Source organism: Capricornis sumatraensis, chromosome 10, assembly GCF_032405125.1.
Source record: "Capricornis sumatraensis isolate serow.1 chromosome 10, serow.2, whole genome shotgun sequence".
NCBI lineage: Eukaryota > Metazoa > Chordata > Mammalia > Artiodactyla > Bovidae > Capricornis > Capricornis sumatraensis.
In genome coordinates this window covers 93,797,006-93,815,802 of record NC_091078.1, presented here as the reverse complement: position 1 = coordinate 93,815,802, position 18,797 = coordinate 93,797,006, and the positions used below count along the sequence as shown (strand labels likewise).

Here is an 18,797-nt window from a genome sequence, read left to right as displayed (position 1 = left end):
TAACTAGACTTAATGTGATCATTTTCAATATATACAAATATTCAATCACTATGTTGTATCCTTGAAACACGTGTCACTTATACTTCAATTTATTAATAAAAAATAAAGTAGATAAAGGATACTGAGTATAAAATATATGAAAAGAAGACTATATCATAGCTTTACTGATGAAGAACTGAAAATCAAGATGCTTCCTAACAAAATCAATTATTGAAAGGTCTATTATTGAAAATATCCTAATATTTATATTGCTGTAGGTGTTTTTCAGGTGCTTATTTGTGTCCAACTCTTCAGTGACCCCATGGACTGCAGCACACCAGGTTTCCCTGTCCTTCACCATCTCCCAGAGGTTGCTCAAACTCATGTCCATTGAGTTGGTGATGCCATCCAACCATCTCATCCTCTGTCGTCCCTTTTCCTCCTGCCTTCAATCTTTCCCATCACCAGGGTCTTTTCTAATGAGTCAGTTCTTCACATCAGGTGGCCAAAGTACTGGAGCTTCAGCTTCAGCATCAGTCCTTCCAATGAATGCTTAGGATTGATTTCCTTTAGGATTGATTGGTTTGATCTCTTCGCATCCAAGGGACTCTCAAGAGTCTTTTCCAACACCACAGTTCAAAAGTATCAATTCTTTGGCACTCAGCTTTCTTTATGGTCCAATTCTCACATTCTTACATGACTACTAGAAAAACCACAGCTTTGACTACACAGACCTTTGTCAGCAAACTAATGTGTCTGCTTTTTAATATGCTGTATAGTTTCCCTGGTGGCCCAGAGGTTACAGCATCTGCCTGGAATGCAGGAGACCCGGGTTCGATCCCTGGGTCGGGAAGATCCCCTGGAGAAGGAAATGGCAGCCCACTCCAATACTCTTGCCTGGAGGATCCCATGGAGGGAGGAGCCTGGTAGGCTACAGTCCACGGGGTCGCAAAGAGTCGGACACGACTGAGCGACTTCACATACAGGTTGGTCACAGCTTTCCTTCCAAGGAGCAAGCATCTGTCAATTTCATGGCTGCAGTCACCATCTGCAGTGATTTTGGAGCCCAAGAAAATAAAGTCTGCCTCTGTTCCCATTGTTTCCCCATCTATCTGCCATGAAGTGAGGGGACCAGATGCCAGGATCTTCGTTCTTTGAATGTTGAGTTTTAAGCCAGTTTTTTCACTCTCTTCTTTCACCTTTATCTAGAGGCTCTTCAGTTCCTGTTCACTTTCTGCCGTAAGGGTGGTAATCATCTACATATCTGAGGTTACTGATATTTCTCCTGCAATCTGGATTCTAGCTTCTGCTTCATCCAGCCCAACATTTCACATGATGTACTCTGAACATAAGTTATTATAAGCAGGTGACGATATACAGCCTTGATGTACTCCTTTCCCAACATGGAAGAATTCTGTTGTTCCAGGTTTGGTTCTAACTGTTGCTTTTGGTATTCCCATCTCTTTAAGAATTTTCCACAGTTTATTATGATCCACTCAGTCAAAGGCTTCAGTGTAGTCAATGAAGCAGACGTTTTTCTGGAATTCTCTTGCTTTTTCTATAATCCAATGGATGATGGCAATTTGATCTCTGGTTCCTCTGCCTTTTCTAACTCCAGCTTGAGTATGTGGAAGTTCTTGGTTCATGTACTGTTGAAGCCTGGCTTGGAGAATTTTAAGTATTACTTTGCAAGCATGTGAGATGAGTGCAACTGTGTCGTAGTCTGAACATTCTTTGGCATTGCCTTTCTTTGGGATTGGAATGAAAACTGACCTTTTCCAGTCCTGTGGCCACTGCTGAGTTCTCCAAATTTGCTGGCATATGGAGTGTAGCACTTTAACAGCATTATCTTTTAGGATTTGAAATAGCTCCACTGGAATTCCATCACCTCCACTATCTTTGTTTGTAGTGATGCTTCCTAAGGCCCACTTGACTTCACACTCCAGGATGTCTGGCTCTAGGTGAGTGATCACACCGCCGTGGTAATCTGGGTCATGAAGACCTCTTCTGTACAGCTCTTCTGTGTATTCTCACCACCTCCTCTTAGTATCTGCTGCTTCTGTTAGGTCCACATTGTCTTTTATTGTGCCCATCCTTGCATGAAATATTCCCTTGGTATCTCTAATTTTCTTGAAGAGATCTCTAGTCTTTCCCATTCTATTTATCTAATTATATCATTTTATGGACTATCCTTACAGCAGTATGGCAACTGAGGATAGTAGTAACAATAATGATAAAAGATTTTAATGTCCTTGGCTTTCATTTGAGTGTTTGAATACCAGGCACTATGTACCATATTCTGTCAACATGAGCTCATTCTAATCCCACAACAACCCTAATGCAAGTACTATTATTAACCCCATTTTACACATGAGGCTTAGAAAAGATAAGTTACTTACACAGGGATTAGCAAGATAGGACTCAAATCTAAGATGTCAGATTACAGCTGACAGTCCGAATCCATGGAATCCATGGATTCAGACAGTCAACTGTAATGACATTTCAAACAAGAGACTTGAGACTCTATGGATTTCGGTGCTGCAGGGTCTGGGAACCCCTGGAACCAATCCCCTCCCACAAGGCAATGAGGGGCAACTGTACAGGGTATAAAGTTTTAACCTTCACAATGTCCTGCCTTCAATTTTAAACAATTAAGGAAAGACAAAATATTAAGCTAGTCATTGAAAGGAGTCATCACAGTTGGGAGCCTGTCAGGATCCCCACGCGCCCTTACCTGGGACCCCTCCTCGTTGTAGTGCCTGGCGTTGCGGAACATCAGCTTCATGTCCTCTATCATTCCCTCCTCCCCCGCATATTTGTCATTGCGGATGTTATGCTCAATTATTTTCAAGTCCATTGGCTCCAAGATGATTTTATAATAATCAGGATAGTCCTTTTTGGATGGTTTAACCATAAATAGATCACAAAGTCTTCTGCCTGAGCCTGGCTCACGAGCTTCAAGAACAACATTGAATAAGATTTTCATTCGCTGCTTTCTTATGTTCTTTTTACTGTTGGAAGTAAGAAAGGGGAAAAATGAGAACAGGTTTAGTTTTCTTGATAGAAGAATGAATATGAAATAAATTAATCTTGTGGACAGGTGCTTCATAATGATTACAATTTATTTATTATATATGGCACAAACACAGTAAACATGCTGGAAGCTATAAGCAAATATTAGGAAATTTTCCAAAATAGTTAAAACACAGTGACTCTGGCAGGAGTACCTAAGAACACCAGACAAACCTGTTTAGAATATTTATGAAATGCAATGATTGAAAAAAGTATTGTCTAACACCAAAGAAAATGAAATTCTATTATCAATTTTTTGAAGAACAAAGAAAAAGTGGAATAAAACTGCTGATTCCCTACTGTTACTAACAGTTCTCCCTTAAACAAGCAAACAAACACAAACAAAGAGAAGTGTTCCATCTCCTAAGACAATCACTCCTGAACACCTGCATTTCCTGGTTACCAGAACAAAAGGGATGCTGTCTGACAGACTAGTATCTCCACAGTGGGTACAAATGTCTCAGGCATTTACGCTATCATGGTCAGTCCCTTCTCCCTCCCTCCATTATTCCACAATCCCAGCCTAGCTTAAAGAATAAATGGTCTGTGGTTCACCTAAGCTCCCGAGTAAATTTTCATCCTTGAGTATGAATCCCTATCTTGTCCAAATTCTCCTAATGAGATGTTGTGCTAGGAAATAGATGTCCTAGTACCACAGGACAAAGTACAAGGGACTACAGATTACAACCTGAGTTACAAAAAGGCGTAAGAGAACATATGGGCTAGCCTCCTAATTATTGAGGAAACTGGTTCAGAGAAGTTAAATGACTTGCCCAAGGTGAGATGTCCAATGAATTATTACAATTAGAATTAATGAATTATTAGAAGAGATGATCTTCCAATATGATGTCTGGCCCACTGTTTATATGACCTCAGGACACAGATATCTAAGACTAGCCAGACTTGAACCAGCAAACCATCAGTCTCTGAGGTAGGTAATAAAAATAAATAACCCATGACTTACTTTCTATTCAACACTTACTAAAAGGGCACAGTGTCGCATCTGGAGGTAAATATTTTCTATCCAGTCCCTATCTTACAAATGGAAGGGAGTTCATTACTGAAGCAAACTATGTGGCCAAATGGATCTCCTTACTCCAGTCCTGTGGCCACTCAATCTACTCCTGGGTCATAAAGAAGACAAAGGCCAGATATTTTCTCCGTGAGGTTCAATATGCTTTTATTTTTTAAAAAAGAAAACTCAAATAAAGGATAACAGATGAGAAAATAAATACTCTATGTAAAGATTTTAAAAGTCTCAAAAACGCCTATCTTCCTAACATCACAGAGCACAAGGCAACCTGAAAGTGATCCAATTAGGAGACACAAAGGACTCCATTGCCTAGAGCTGGGATCATCATTGTCACCTGTGTCTTCACTTGGGGCTGCTCATTTCCACTGGTGGCTCTGGAATCATTCCTGTCATATCCCCACTCAGTATTTTGGTGTCTATGTCAAGTAAGTGATTATTTGATGACAGCGATCTAGGCGAAGTTTCATCTAATGCTAACTATTTCTCCAAAGAGGCATCCCCAGATGATGATGAGAAGGGAACAACTCTCTCAGTTCAGGACTTCAGCAAGTGAATAATGGAAGGGGGAGGCAGGACAAAGCTCCAGCATCGCAGAGCTCCGCACAACTGGGCAGAGACTGGACATCTTTAGCCTTCAAGAAGCCTCTAAAGAAAAAACTTCAGAACCTGGATTTGATATCACAGAATTTGATAACTGTTCTAATAGTTGACATTTACTGTTTTAGGACTTTTTACACTAATAGGATGCTTTACTAATAAGCATACAACTCCAGTTGTATGATTCACTTTAAGAGAGTGATGTGTAACTGGTTTCCATCCTCAAAGGCAAGCAAAATTTTTGTTATTAGGGTCACACAATCTTCTCTGAACTAATCCAGCTTTGCTATTTTGTTTACATTTTTCCAGATCCTTATATTGCCTTTGAAACCAAGAACCACTGGCCCATTACTTTCCATCTAACTGCCAGAAAAAACTCAGAGCTAAACTTCATATTCTTCTATAACTGTATTAGCTTGAGTGGCTGGTTTATTTGCTTTATCCTTTTCCAACATGATGCTGAATCTTATTATGTTCACACTTCTGAAAGTAACTTCAAACACTTCTGAAATGACATAAACTCTACATCACAAAAAGACAGCTACCGTATCACCCTATTTGATGCTTTCTGTTGACTGTTTTCAAAGGCCACGGCCACATGATTTTTAATTCGTCTCAGAACCCCTCTATTCATCCTGCGTCTTTCCTCCCTCAGACTATTAGCTGTAAACAGTTTGATCACTCTTCCCTATTTTGGGAAAGGTGCATAATTAAATCCCAGACCTGGTAACTAGTACACTCATTCTTTTTTAATCAGGACCTGTGAACATACTCAGGTAAAAAAAGCCTGAAGAGAGTTCCAAACCAGGGCTCCTCATCATTATGCGCTTAAGGGTGTCATATACTGAAGAGGGTGTCGATCCAGATCACAGACGCTGTTACAGTAAACATACAGTTTTAGAAGTTTACGGTCTTGTTAGCACTATGGTCTTGTGCTAACAAAGTCATTATATTACAGCAATTTTCCAATAAATGAACATCAAGTGTCTTGAGAAGCGGGTACTTTTTCTAACTTGCAAAAAGATCATGAGTTCATGGAGGCTTCATGCTGAATCCCTGATTTTCCAAGACCACCACCTTACCATCCTTTTGACCCCCAAACTCAGCCTAAAACACTGGAATCAATGTCACTTTTTGCTTCTCTTAGTTTATCCCCAAGTCCTAGAGGACCTTCACACCCCTTCTAGATCTGATCTTCCCTTTTTTCATGCCATGGTGTTAGTCCTAACCTTCATAGTTTGTGGCTGACCACTTTCTTAAATCTTATTATTTTTACTATGAAGCTATTACTTAGTACATATTTGCATTTGATATACATAAAAGATTCCTATTTACAGTTACAAATAACTCTTCTACCACATGCCAGGGACTGTGCTAAGCACTTATCATTTAATCCTCAAATTCTAAGAACCAAGTACAATTATTACCCCGATTTTGGAGATGTAGACACAGAGGCTTAGAGACTTAAGTGAGTATCTAAGGCCATAATCAGAACTGAGATTTGAATCAGTGATAGTCACCAGGCTGCTTTTATCATACAAATAAATGACAAAAAGCCAGCTCTTACCAAGGGCCTCTAATCAAAGTCAACCCGGCTCACAGGCTTCAAGGTCTCCCGGCCTTTACCTCTCTGGCCCTAGATCTCTAGTGATGCCTGCTGTGAAGCTAGGTAAACCCAAGGTTCCCTCTTTTACAAGGCTTTTGTATTTCATCTACAAGGAGCAAAATCTTTTTATTCATCTTAGTGACTTTCCCAGTTTAATAACATCTGACCGAAAACAAAATGAAATCTACCATGCCTTGATGTCAACAGGAAAATACCTCCAGATTCAGTGAGTATTCAGGCCCAGTTCTGTGAGTTTCAGGCATATTAAGCAATCAGGTCCTCACAGCAATCCTATGTAAGTTTTTATCATCAACTCCTTTTTCAGATGAGAAAACTGTGATGAGGTTCAAATCATCGAGCTAATAAGAACTGTGATTTGAACCTGGGCAGTCAGGGTACAGAGTATGGGGTTATAACAGTACTCCACACTTCTGCTTCCTCTTCTGCTCAGAATCAAGTGCCACATACTATGAGTCATGTAAAAGAAATACCAATCCATGGTCTTTTTCTTAAATTTACCAATTAAGAAAACTTTTCTTAAGGAAAACAGTAAGAAGAAGATACTAAAACAGTAACTGTATAGAGTGGACTACGTATGGTAGCAAATGTAGATAACTTCAAACATCTAACTTTCAAAGAAAAGCATGATAGGGAAATCACATTTCTGAAAGCTATTTGGGCAATCACACAACACTTCCATACAACTATACAACTGTGTGCTTCACACAGTTTTGTTTACAACCTGCCTCATTTCCCGGTCAGTAAATTCCTGAAAAGTAGAGATGATGACTCAACTTTTCCTTTGTGACCTGAAAGAGGACAGTCTGGTGTTCTGCAAGCAACTGACACTCCATGAATGCCAGATGGCAGAGGCAAAAAATAAAAGCACCATAAGATGATTACTAGGACTACATATGGCAACTGAAGGGCTGTTTTTAAAATCATAAGTAACATGCAAAAGAATGGATGGCTTTAAAGAAATAAAACACAAACAAGACCAGAGACTAAGGAAATGTATTCATGCTCAAGAAGCACTAGCCCAATGCATAGGCACCAACAGACTGGTATCACTTGGATTATCAACACTGATTCTGATCCCTCCACCATCCCCAGTCTATAAGAGACGTTTCAGAAAAGAAATCTGCACCCGCCAGCCCCTGGACACAACCAACGCCACCACATTCTCAGCCTCTCTACCTCTGCTGCAGAAGCACAGCCACGATGACTGGTGGAGGGGCTTGCTGCCCCGGGCAAAGCTGGCAACAAATTAAGGGCCCTGACTATATCTAGGCTAATTCTCAGTTAATTTTACTAACTATACTCCTAAACTATACTGTTTTCTTTATTCATAAGACAAACTGGCATCCAAATAAAAACCATTATTTCACATGCTTAAGACTGCACTTTTCGGCTAATCAGTGCTGACCATGCCATAGAAGTTACACTTAAAAAAAAACATGTTTATGCATAAAAAAGGACTGCACACCTGGAGAGCCTCCTGAGACCCAACATCTCACTGTCAAGAGTGTTCCTGGGAAAGCAGAAACAAACATTACATGTGAAGAGAAACAAAACAAGCAACATTGGAGGTCATGTATAAACCAAATATGGTTGAGAAAAAAGAGGATCATTTAATCCAAAGGATAAAAAGTTTTAAGAATACTTGGAACATTTCAACAAGGAAGACAGCAGGTGGATTTTAGGGTAGAGGGGTTGGAGAGAAGAATGTATTTCCAGAATGAAGAGAACATACTCGCAGTAATTTTTTTCACAATCTTTGACATGAAAAAAATAAGGCAAAGACAGAACCGTATTCAATACTTCAGAGTTAAGTCAAGTAGTATTTGGAAAACTTGGCCCTGCCTTCTCTGGACATGCTTAACTTAACCTACCAGGCTGTGATGTTTACCTGAGTTCTGGAGGAGTCCATTTCTTATTACCAAAACCTCTCAACATAACTACCTTCTAAAAGGCTTGCTACGTATTTCCTTTGTTACAGTCCAAAGTACAGGACTTGCTTCTCTCAACCTCTTCATGTGTGCTCATGTCTGTATTTCAAACCCAGATATGTTCTTTTACTGCTTTAGCTATGATTTATATTTGTTCTTCTCTTACTTGTATTTTTCACTTCATTAAACAAAACACTTCCTAGGAAACCTGTGCATGAAAAGACTTTTTCTCTAAAGTGGGATTTTATTATTTTGAGAACATAATGCTTAGCTTTCTTTTTATGGGAGGTTTTAATTAGAGTAATAACTTTCATTTCATCCACTTGGGTTGTCCCACAAAGTACAAGCCGTAGAGATTTTTTAAGGATCTGGCCTGGGCTAATGCCTCCTTGGAACTGTTTTCTTAACACTCAACTAGTTTAAGATCTCTCTTGTCATTCAGTGTTGGCACTAATTGTACCATCACTTTTGCCTCCATTACCTTCTTTTGCCTGAGAAGTTTTTATCTTTGATTGGTGACTGATCTGGAAAACACAGGTGATGCTGTAGTAGTTTTATAATTACACTCAAAGATGTTCTTGATTTGATGTCTCTGATCTGGTCTCACATTTTTCCTCCGTTGTCCCTGGTATAACAAGGAATTAAGAACTTGGAAGGATGAAATTCATAGGCCAGTAATGGAGGAGACTCATACCTCAGGGCACACCAATCAATTTAGTTACCTTGGCATAGCATAGCAAAGTTATTTTCATTGCTAAAAAAAATTTCCCAAAAGCTATTTACAGGGAAAGACAAGACAGCTTCTCTTTTCTAAACCATTTTTAAAAAATTCTCTGGTGTCAGTGGATCTACAATACATGAACAGAACTGCATTCATAGTTACTAATGACTTCATTCAATTTTGAATCTGTCAGGCCCTGCTATTAGTGGTGAACTTATTCTTTGTTTAAGGTTTCCTCCCTGTTATCATAAAGATGGTGAGGCAGTTAAGGCTCAGGAAGAAAAAGGTGTTCCACAAAGATCAAATCAGAAAAACTCCATGTGGGAGGCGCAGACAAAAGAGATGGTCTTGCATGATTCTTTATAGGAGTCCAGCTTCAGAATCTCACAGTAAGGTCCCCTTCCATAAAACCCATGAGAAAAAGGAAGGGTTAGGGAAGTTGAGAGAAAGATTAGAAAGAAAAGAAAAACAAATATCTAGCTTAACCTGTTATGAACTACAAGAAGTTGTAACTTGGTACTTTATATGACATCCTTAAAATAGCAAATAAAGATCAGATTAACAAGGGAAAACAAAGGGGTAAGAATAATGACTGACTTTTTTTTTTAAATCACCACATAGAAATTGCCTAAATTAGATTTAAAGGGCTTCTTACAATGCCACATTAAAACAAAATAACCTGGATAGCAAAAAGAATAACAGATTTCACCAGGCTATATAAATAATTATTTTTAAATATGTTATCTAAAAACACGTTACCAAGAAAACACTAATCATACAATTAACAAATGAATTTTTAAATGTTATAAAGTATTTAAATTTTATAATGCATACTTGACAGCTTACAGAAACAATTTTCTGCACTTAAATCTGAAAAAACAAACTGAGACGATGTCTCCAGTTATATGAAGAATATATACCTTTTTCTTTTGGCACTACCAGTATCAGAGGTGGCTGAAGAAATCATGCTGTCTCCATCCTCAATGTCGTCTCTCCTAGCAAGCTCTTTCTTCTTTGCCTAAAACAGAAGATATCCCAGGAGTCGAGCTCATTCTGCTGAGCACTTCTAGAATATATTAATATTAAAGAGCTAGACACATCAGATTCACGCAGAAAGATACAACCACATGTAGAATACTCAAAATCAAAAAGAAGTCATTAAACATTTTCAATAACCCAATTTAACAAAAGTTTGCATGACAGAAAAATAGGTTTAAAAAAATGGATTCAGAGAGTTGAGGAATCAACTCTAGCTAAACTGAATTTAAGACTCCCAAGGACACCAACTCGTTCAAAGCACTGAGACAAGTTGTCGGGGCATCCTGCTCCGGTGTCCGTATTTCAGTAAAGCCAAGTCAAAGCTAGCCTTTAGCACCCTTGACTTAAGCAACCGTGTGACTAAGAACAAAGCTTAAAGGGAGAGGTGAAATAAGATCTACTTTTCAACACATGCATTTTTAAAGACCTTCTGCCAAAGAGAGCTAAAGTCCAATGATAGCAGACTTAGGGAACACACACAGAGTTCTGAAAACAAAATATTGACATCTTCAACATGGATCACAGAGCTGACCATATAAAAATGGAGATTCTACAGGTGATATAAAATTGCTTTTGTTGTTCCTTGCTCTGAGATTCTCTTTCCAGGAAGATTCTACCAAAACTGACAGGTAGACACAATTTGTATTTCATATCTATGCCCTTTTTTCTCAAAATACTGAGATGACCCATGGCCTCAGATGCCCTCCAAGGTGTGCTCTTAGAAATAATTCAATCAACTCCTGGACACTGTATAATGATGAATTAGCCTAAAGATGACCCTTCTCCTAGAACCAACACTACCTCAAAAGAGACAGTGTCTAGAACCAAATAAATAAAATCTGAATGCAAAATAGCATCTGTGATTGGAGGGAAGCATCCTCATAACCCTAAAATTACTCCTCAGGGACAAATCCCTGCTTCTTCCACTCACAAAGCTAACCCAGTCTAAACTATTATTTCTACGCTGCATAGTCCTGAAAGCTCTTAGAAAAATACTAAAAAAAAAAAAATCAGTACTTGTGGCTAAAATGAATGACCTGACATTGCTGGAGGAAAATCACATATCTTAACACACTCAATTATACATACAACAACTTAGCAAAACCAAGAAATTATACCTGCATGACTTGCTGCAGTTTTAGGACTCGCTTGTAGATGGCCGAGTTGGGAACATTATAGCGTTTGGCATTTTCAAACATTAAATTCAGATCACACTCCAAATGATCTAAAGTTTCATATTCTTGGTTTTTTAGCTTTGTTCTGTGAAAGATAAACACAGGGCTAGAACCTTCCATTCTGAATATGCAGAAACACCCTTCCTGAAAGTTCAGTGCAAAAATCTTGACAAATATTACAAGGTAGTTTACCAGTGATACTGACTAGAGGCCTGGAAGTGACAGTTTCCAAATATAAAGTGAAGGAACAAAACCACCACTATATTTAGACAACATGATAATTTAACTGAAAACCCAAAAGAATAAAACACTACAAGCAGCAATAAGAGAACCTAGTAAGGTGGTCAACTACAAAGCAAACTTATTAGCAAAACTCCTAAGGTAAAATCCTGGTATCGGCTACACGAAAACCCTGTTGTTGTTCAGTCGCTAAGCTGTGTCTGACTCTTTGCAACCCCAGGCAAGAATACTACAGCTGATTGCCATTTCCCCCTCCAGGGGATCTTGCCGACTCACGGACAGACCTGCTGTCTGCTGCATTCATAGGTGGATTTTTTTTAGCACTGAGCCACCAGGGAAGCCCTTACATGCAAACCCTAGGAAGAGATAAAAATCAGGGAGGTTTCAAGCTACCGTAATGAAGAATCATGGTGATTTACACATTTCAGAAAATAAGAGGTCATTCCTCTTGATGAGAGTTAAAGAAAAGAGAAAGCACTGGCAACTACATGAAGGAACATGTAGAATAATAAACATTAACCTCCAGGGGAGTTGCATAAGGGAAATAAAGAGCAGTCCATTTTTATTTGGGGGAGGGGGGTGGTTCTGTGCTGTGCTGTTTGTGAGATCTTAGTTCCCCGACCATGAATTGAACCTGGCCCCACAGTGAAAGTGCTGAGTCTTAACACTGGACCATTAGGGAATTCCCTGAAGAGCAGTCTTAAGATGGTAATGAGAGGCAGAGTAATGTTAAGAGTCCTTCTGCTACTCTTCCTCCAACACAAACAACTGTAATTAATCACAATGGCTTAATACTGAGGTTTTTACTTACTTTAAGTCTTAAGAATTGTAATAGCTGTCTCAGACATTTAGGCTATTACTAACACTAAGGCTATCACAAGTCCCTGTACACCTGGTACAAAGTGAAGCATCACAGTCTGCCTTAACGCTATATGGATTTAGACAGGACAGACTTTTAAAGCTTGACTGAAGCACTTGTCTGCTACCCATCAAAATCACAAAAACAATATTAGGTAAAGAACCACATTATGTGTACAGCTTCACAGAATTAATGTAGAGATTCCACACTTTGCTCTTAGAATGACACATCATTCACTACACATGTAAAGTTTTACTTAAAATTTACTAAAATCATATATAGATTCCATGAAGTGCTTACAGAGATAAGAATGTTATAATAGAACATTTGATTCTCTGGGATGAAGCAAAAAAAAAACCAACTAAGCACATACTCAGCTCTCACTACCTGTGGCTAGCAACAAGAGTTTAAATTACAGCCTCGGACTTATTCATGCTAACTTCAAGGATAACATGCTGGATATTCTCAACACCCACAAAGAACAATAGAGAACCTAAACTAGTATTAACAGATGACAATCTATAACAAATCTGCAGATATTTATCAGTCAGATATTAATCAAGGATGGGAGTGGGAAGGAAAGGGTAGAACAGGAAATAAAGCATGGGGATGACAAGCCCCAGCACAACTAAGATGGTCTATGTAGCCATGTTGTCGAGCTCCTCCCTACCCTTCCCTTTCTTTTTTTTTTGCTTTTGATGACACTCAACTATATTCCTTCTGCTAACACATCTTCCTAGGATTGTGCTGAGCAATACAGTGGTCACACATGTCTGTTTACAGCAAAATAAAGTAAAACTTGAAATCTAGTTTCATTATGCCACATTTCAAGTTTTCGACAGTCATATGTCGAGTGGCTACCAGAGACAGTACAGATAAAGTAACATTTCATCATCACAGAAAGTGCTACTGGTCAGCACTGCTCAAGATTTCCCTGCTGCTCTGATGAAGAAAGAGCACAGAGGAAGATGGTCCAGCTCCTATGGGGCACGACTGGCTCAACATGCATCCTTGGAAAGGAAGATTAGATGCCCTAAGAGTTGACCCTTCAAAAGGGAAACCAAGATACAAAATTTTACATGCAGGTAAATTGTTGTGATTAAAATATCAATAAAAGGAATAGGAAGAGAAATTTTTGCACAGTTGTAAGAAATAAAGAGTTAAATTCTGAGCTGCATAATTTTTTTTTATAATCTATAATCTGACACACAAATGAGTAGCTGGGATACCTTCTGTTTATCTGTCTCTTGACACTACTGTAATACAAAGAATGTAATCTGTAGCTAATCAAATTTATTTCTCATATTTACAATGGTGTGATACTTAAGCATATCACATGCTTAAGTACATGCTTAAGTTCATGTCTAGACATACGAAAAACATTTTTATATCCTCATCCATCTTAGAAATGAAGGATATATGCACAGGCTCAATCACAAGAAAACAGATGTATACTGAGTAATGTAAATGATATATTACCTGATCTGTTGTAGTGATATGGGTGTTTTAATTTGCTGATAATAATCAGGATATTTTTTCTTTGAAGGCAAATGGAAAAAAGGTTCAGCTATTAGCTGGCCTTGGTTATTCCGACAGCTCCGAACTGTGTCATAAAGCTGATAAAAAGGATTTGAAACATCCATAAATGAAGTAATACTCTCTGCTTCCGATTCTCCTTCTTCATATCGCGCAGCTACAAAGACATAAAAGATATTTATGAGGGGAATTAAAAAAAACATTTTTTAAAGCTTTTAACAACCTTCCAGATTATGCTGTGTTTGAGAATACTTATTTTAAAAGAATAGTCTCTAGCCTTTATTAAATATGCTGTTAGTAATGCTTAGTAAAAGTGTATGCTTACTTAAGAGAAATGTTACATAGAAACAGAATGTTACATAGTAAAAGTTATACTATCTTGGTGGCTGTAATTTAGTTGCTCAGTCCTGTAGGATTCTTGTGACTCTTGTGATCCCACAGACCACAGCCTGCCAGGCTCCTCTGTTCATAGGAATTTTCCAGGCAAGAATACTGAAGTGGGGTGCCATTTCCTTCTCCAGGGGATCTTCCTGGCCCAAGCATTGAACCCCTGTCTCCTCCAAGTCTCCTGTAAGTCTCCTCTATAGAAGGCAGATTTTTTTACCTAAGGGAAGCCCTAATTGTCTGTCTTTAAAAGGTTACAAAACAGTTTCTCTGCCATCTTTGGAGATCCTTGCTTATGTGTGCTTGGACAAGAAAAGGAGCAGTTATTCTCAGATCTCCAGAACTAAAGCGACAGCATATAGCTTAGGATAAATGTAGCTGGGGGCTGGTATTGACAAATTTGACTTAAAGTGAGGCAAAATCAAAGAGATTTACCTGTAGCAGACCTTAGGAAACATGTTTTCCTTTATTGAGAAAACTTTTAGGTAGAAGCTAATCATAGAAACACCAAAACAAAACATGCAATCACTTTAACAGAAATACAAAATATACTGTTCATTTCTCTGAACTCTTAAACAGTGTATAAGGACCTGATTTAAATTATTTCTTGATGGATCAGGATAACCAAAATCACTATGTCTCCCAGGCAAGTATGAGAATCACTTATTCAGTACTTAGTTACATATTAAGAGCTTGATAAGCACCATTCTGAGGTAATCCTAACATCACCATACAGAACAGGTACTGTCATTTCTTTTCCAAAGGAGAAAACTGGACATGAGAAGTTGATGACCTGCCCAAGGTCATCTGGCCTGTAAAGTAGTCAAGAAGGGATTTAAGAGTCAAGGAGCTAGAAGCAAAGCCAGAAACTGGAAACTATGCAGTCTTTCCTGACTCCACTACCTCTAATCTTTTTATAAAGCTCTTGCACATGTTTTATTGAATTTAAATTTAGCAATATATTTTGCTGTTACTATAAACCGTATCTTTTTTTAAAATTACATTTTCTTTTTATTTTGATTCTGGAAATGAAGTCAATTTTTGTATAATAATTTACATTAGCATTTTATTATTATTAATTCTAGCAATTTATCTGTAGTCTTTTAAATAGAAAACTCAAAAAGTACTCTTATTGACTGCAATCCTTATAAACCCTTCTCTTCTGATCCTTATAGTCTCACTGTTATCACTGTTCGCTGGCTAGTACTTTGAACAAGAAACAACAACATTTTAAACTTTGTTTCTTATGGTAAGGAGAATACTACAAATGTTTCTCCACTGAAAGTGCATTTATCAGGTTAGGAAAGTCCCCTTCTACTCCTAGTATGCTTAGCTTTTATCATGAATGAGACTTGTAGTTTAATCAAATGCATTTGCTGAGCCAACGTCATGGTTTTGCTCCTTTATTCTACTAATACAGTAAATAATACTTTTATCTTTTATGCTGAACTAATCTAGTATTCCTGAAATAAACCCAACTATGTTATTGTGTATTACAGATACTGGCCACCTCATGTGAAGAGCTGACTCATTGGAAAAGATTCTGATGCTGGGAGGGATTGGGGGCAGGAAGAGAAGGGGAAGACAGAGGATGAGATGGCTGGATGGCATCACTGACTCGATGATGTGAGTTTGAGTGAACTCTGGGAGTTGGTGATGGACAGGGAGGGCTGGTGTGCTGCGATTCATGGGGTTGCAAAGAGGTGGACACGATTGAGCAACTGAACTGAACTGAATCTAGTATTCCTGAAATAAATCCAACTGTGTTATTGTGTATTACAGATACTGCTAGATACAGTGTGCTTATGCGGATTGCAAATACTGCTAGATACAGTGTGGTTATATTTTGTATGGTTTTGGTTTTATATCAGATTCAAAGAATAAATTGCGGAGTTCTTTTTTTACTCACTGCAGGAGTTTATTATATAATTCTGTTCCTTGAACGTATGGCTTGGTGTTTTCAATGCAGAAGTATCTCTAATTAGCAATTTAATGTCTTTAGTGATGATATGACTCATCAGTCTTTTTATTCCTGAATCAGTTTTCAGGCATTTATCAGTTTCTAGGAATTTGTCAATTTTATCTAAACATTCAAATTTATTTGCATTACGCTGTCTATATATGCTCTATATGCTCTTTTTCTCCTAATATTTTATTTGTGCCTTCTATTTCTTTACAATCTTGCTATAGATTTACATATTTTATTACGAGCTGTAACAGGAAAATTTTTGACTTCATTGATCTTTTCCATTAGAGATTTCCTTTCTAAAGAATTATCTCTTGTCCTTGGCTTTACCATCTTTTATCTAACATCTCTGTTTTTCTTATTATTTACTTATCTTGGATGCTTGTTAGTTCATTAACTTTCAGCTGCTTTTCTTTCTGAATAGAAGCAGTCAGAACTACTAGTGGCACCTCCACTGTTTTTGATACGTATTATTTTCATTATTGTTACTGTTCAAATTTAAGTAATTAAATTTCTATTACAATTACTCCTTTTAAAATTTTATCTTAAAAAAAAAAAAAACACGTAAGCAAAAGATCATGAAGCCTGTGAGAGGTTTCTGCTCCCCAAGTTGGTGGAAAACACTAAGCTGGCAGATTGGATTTTTAAATAAAGATCTACTAAAAAAAAAAAAAAAAACCTAAGTAAAAAATTTATTTTTCATTATTAGTTGCTATCACAGCTGTATTACAGTCAGAAATATGGTCTGTATAATACCTGATCTTTCAAATTTGTTGAAATTTGTTTTATGGCTAAGTACATGACCAATTTTTGTATATCTTCCATGTGAACCAGGGAAGAACATGTATTCTCTAACTGTAGAATACTTGCCTGTTAATAACCAACTTGTTGTGGTAGGCTGAATAATAAGCCCCCACACAAATCTATGCTCTAATCCACAGAACTTGTGAATATTACTTAAATGGCAAGAGACTGCAGATATGATTGAAAGGAATCTTGAGTTTGGGAAATTATCCTGGATTAATCTCTGGATCCTTATGAAAGACAGGCAAGAAGGTCAAAGGAAGACGGAGATGGGGAGACACGTAGAGATTGAAATGCTGTGTTCTCAATGCAGAGGAAGGGGCCATGAGCCAAGGAATACGGACAGCCTCTAGACACTGGAAAATGTAAGGAAGTCCATTATCCCCTACAGCCTCCAAAAGGACATCGGCCTGCCAACAACCTGATATTAGATTTCTGACCTTGAGAGCAGAAGGGAATAAACTTGTGATGTTTTAAGCCACTAAGTTTGTGGCAATTTGTTTTAGCAGAAATAGGAAACAAATAAACTTTTGAGGCATTATATTCAAGTCTTCCCTGTCTTCACTGGTTTTTTTGGCTGTGTATCTAGAAATTGATAGAAGCAGGCTCCCACTCTAACAGCAATGTTGATACTTTCTCCAAGTTCTATCTGCTTGTTTTATATATTCTGAGCCCTTTTAGGATTTATCTGCCTGATGCAATAAACTTTTTATCAGTATAAGGTAAATTCATTTTATCTTTAGAAATGCATTGTTTGAAAGTCCAGTTTAGCAAAAGTCAACGTAAATACCATCTGGTTATTATTTGCCAGGGGTATCTTTTTTCTGTTCCATCCTTTTACATTCACTTTTCCTAAGATGTGTCTCTTGTAAGCAGTATATAACTTGATTTTTAAAATACCCAATCTGGAACTGTCTTAATTGGCAAATTCAGGCCACTAACATTTATTTCAGTTACAGTTTTAGGAATTGTTTCTCTGTTTCCATTTATCACATTTTTTCTATGTTTCTTTTTGCCTTCTTGCCTTATTTTGGTGGGAGAAGACTGGAAGTTTTATCTGTTTTTCGTATTCCATTGTCCACCTCATTGCTCTTCTTAAAGTAACTGCAAGTAGGTGCTTTTCTCCACCTTCTTCGCTGCCCTTCAGGGAGACACAATGTGGTTTGCCTCGAAGACAAATCACCTCAAGATGCCAAGCCATACTTTTAATTCTTATGTCTTCTTTCCATCAGCTTTCTTGTTGCTCCAAGATCATGAGTTATCCTTTCTTTGCTATTTTCACTGTACCTACCTCTAAAGCTTTTTTCAGGAACAGGAAGCAGAAAACCAAGTATATTAAACTTTGACTAAATTAAGGATGAACAGGTTCTGAATAACAGCCTGAAGGATCTACAACACACAAATTTCGTTGGCATCTACTTTGTTTTACTACCTGAGGTTACTAAGTAAGAATCCTCTCGTGACAAAAGTACTATTTATTAGGGGGGGAAAAAAGCCAATGAACGCTTTGTAAGAATCTTATAAGTGCTATGATTTCCCTTCAATTTGTTATACTACTATAAAGTTAATGAAGTAACCAAATGCTAGAAGAAAACCTAAAAATGTGTGTGTCACTTCTATAGTTGGCAAAAAAGAAAGCTAATGAAAAGAGAAAAGTTTCTTTCAATTTTTGATAAGGACTGACAAGTTTAAAAAAATATAATCTGTAGATGACAATCAAAAAATTAAATTTATACTTTAGTAGTCTACAATAATTATGAATTTCTATAGATTTAGTAGAAAATAAAGATACAGCTAGAAAAATCTTTTGTGTCACACTTGATTATAAAATCAAGAGT

General features: G+C 37.6%; 1 protein-coding gene across 25 annotated transcripts in view; it reads right to left on the bottom strand.

The window, feature by feature from the left end:
• The window catches only part of PBRM1 (polybromo 1), a 96,887-nt gene that overhangs the window by 49,550 nt on the left and 28,540 nt on the right, over positions 1-18,797 (bottom strand). For 19 of the 25 annotated variants that reach the window (XM_068983031.1, XM_068983029.1, XM_068983040.1 and 16 more), the window contains 4 exons: positions 13,749-13,962; positions 11,114-11,255; positions 9,878-9,975; positions 2,714-2,990 (listed from right to left, as the gene is read on the bottom strand). In XM_068983031.1, coding sequence (XP_068839132.1) covers positions 2,714-2,990; positions 9,878-9,975; positions 11,114-11,255; positions 13,749-13,962 — 731 coding nt within the window. Of the gene's footprint in view, positions 1-2,713; positions 2,991-7,773; positions 7,819-9,877; positions 9,976-11,113; positions 11,256-13,748; positions 13,963-18,797 lie in introns of all 25 variants that reach the window. The other 6 variants (XM_068983027.1, XM_068983039.1, XM_068983047.1 and 3 more) reach the window with 1 other exon arrangement.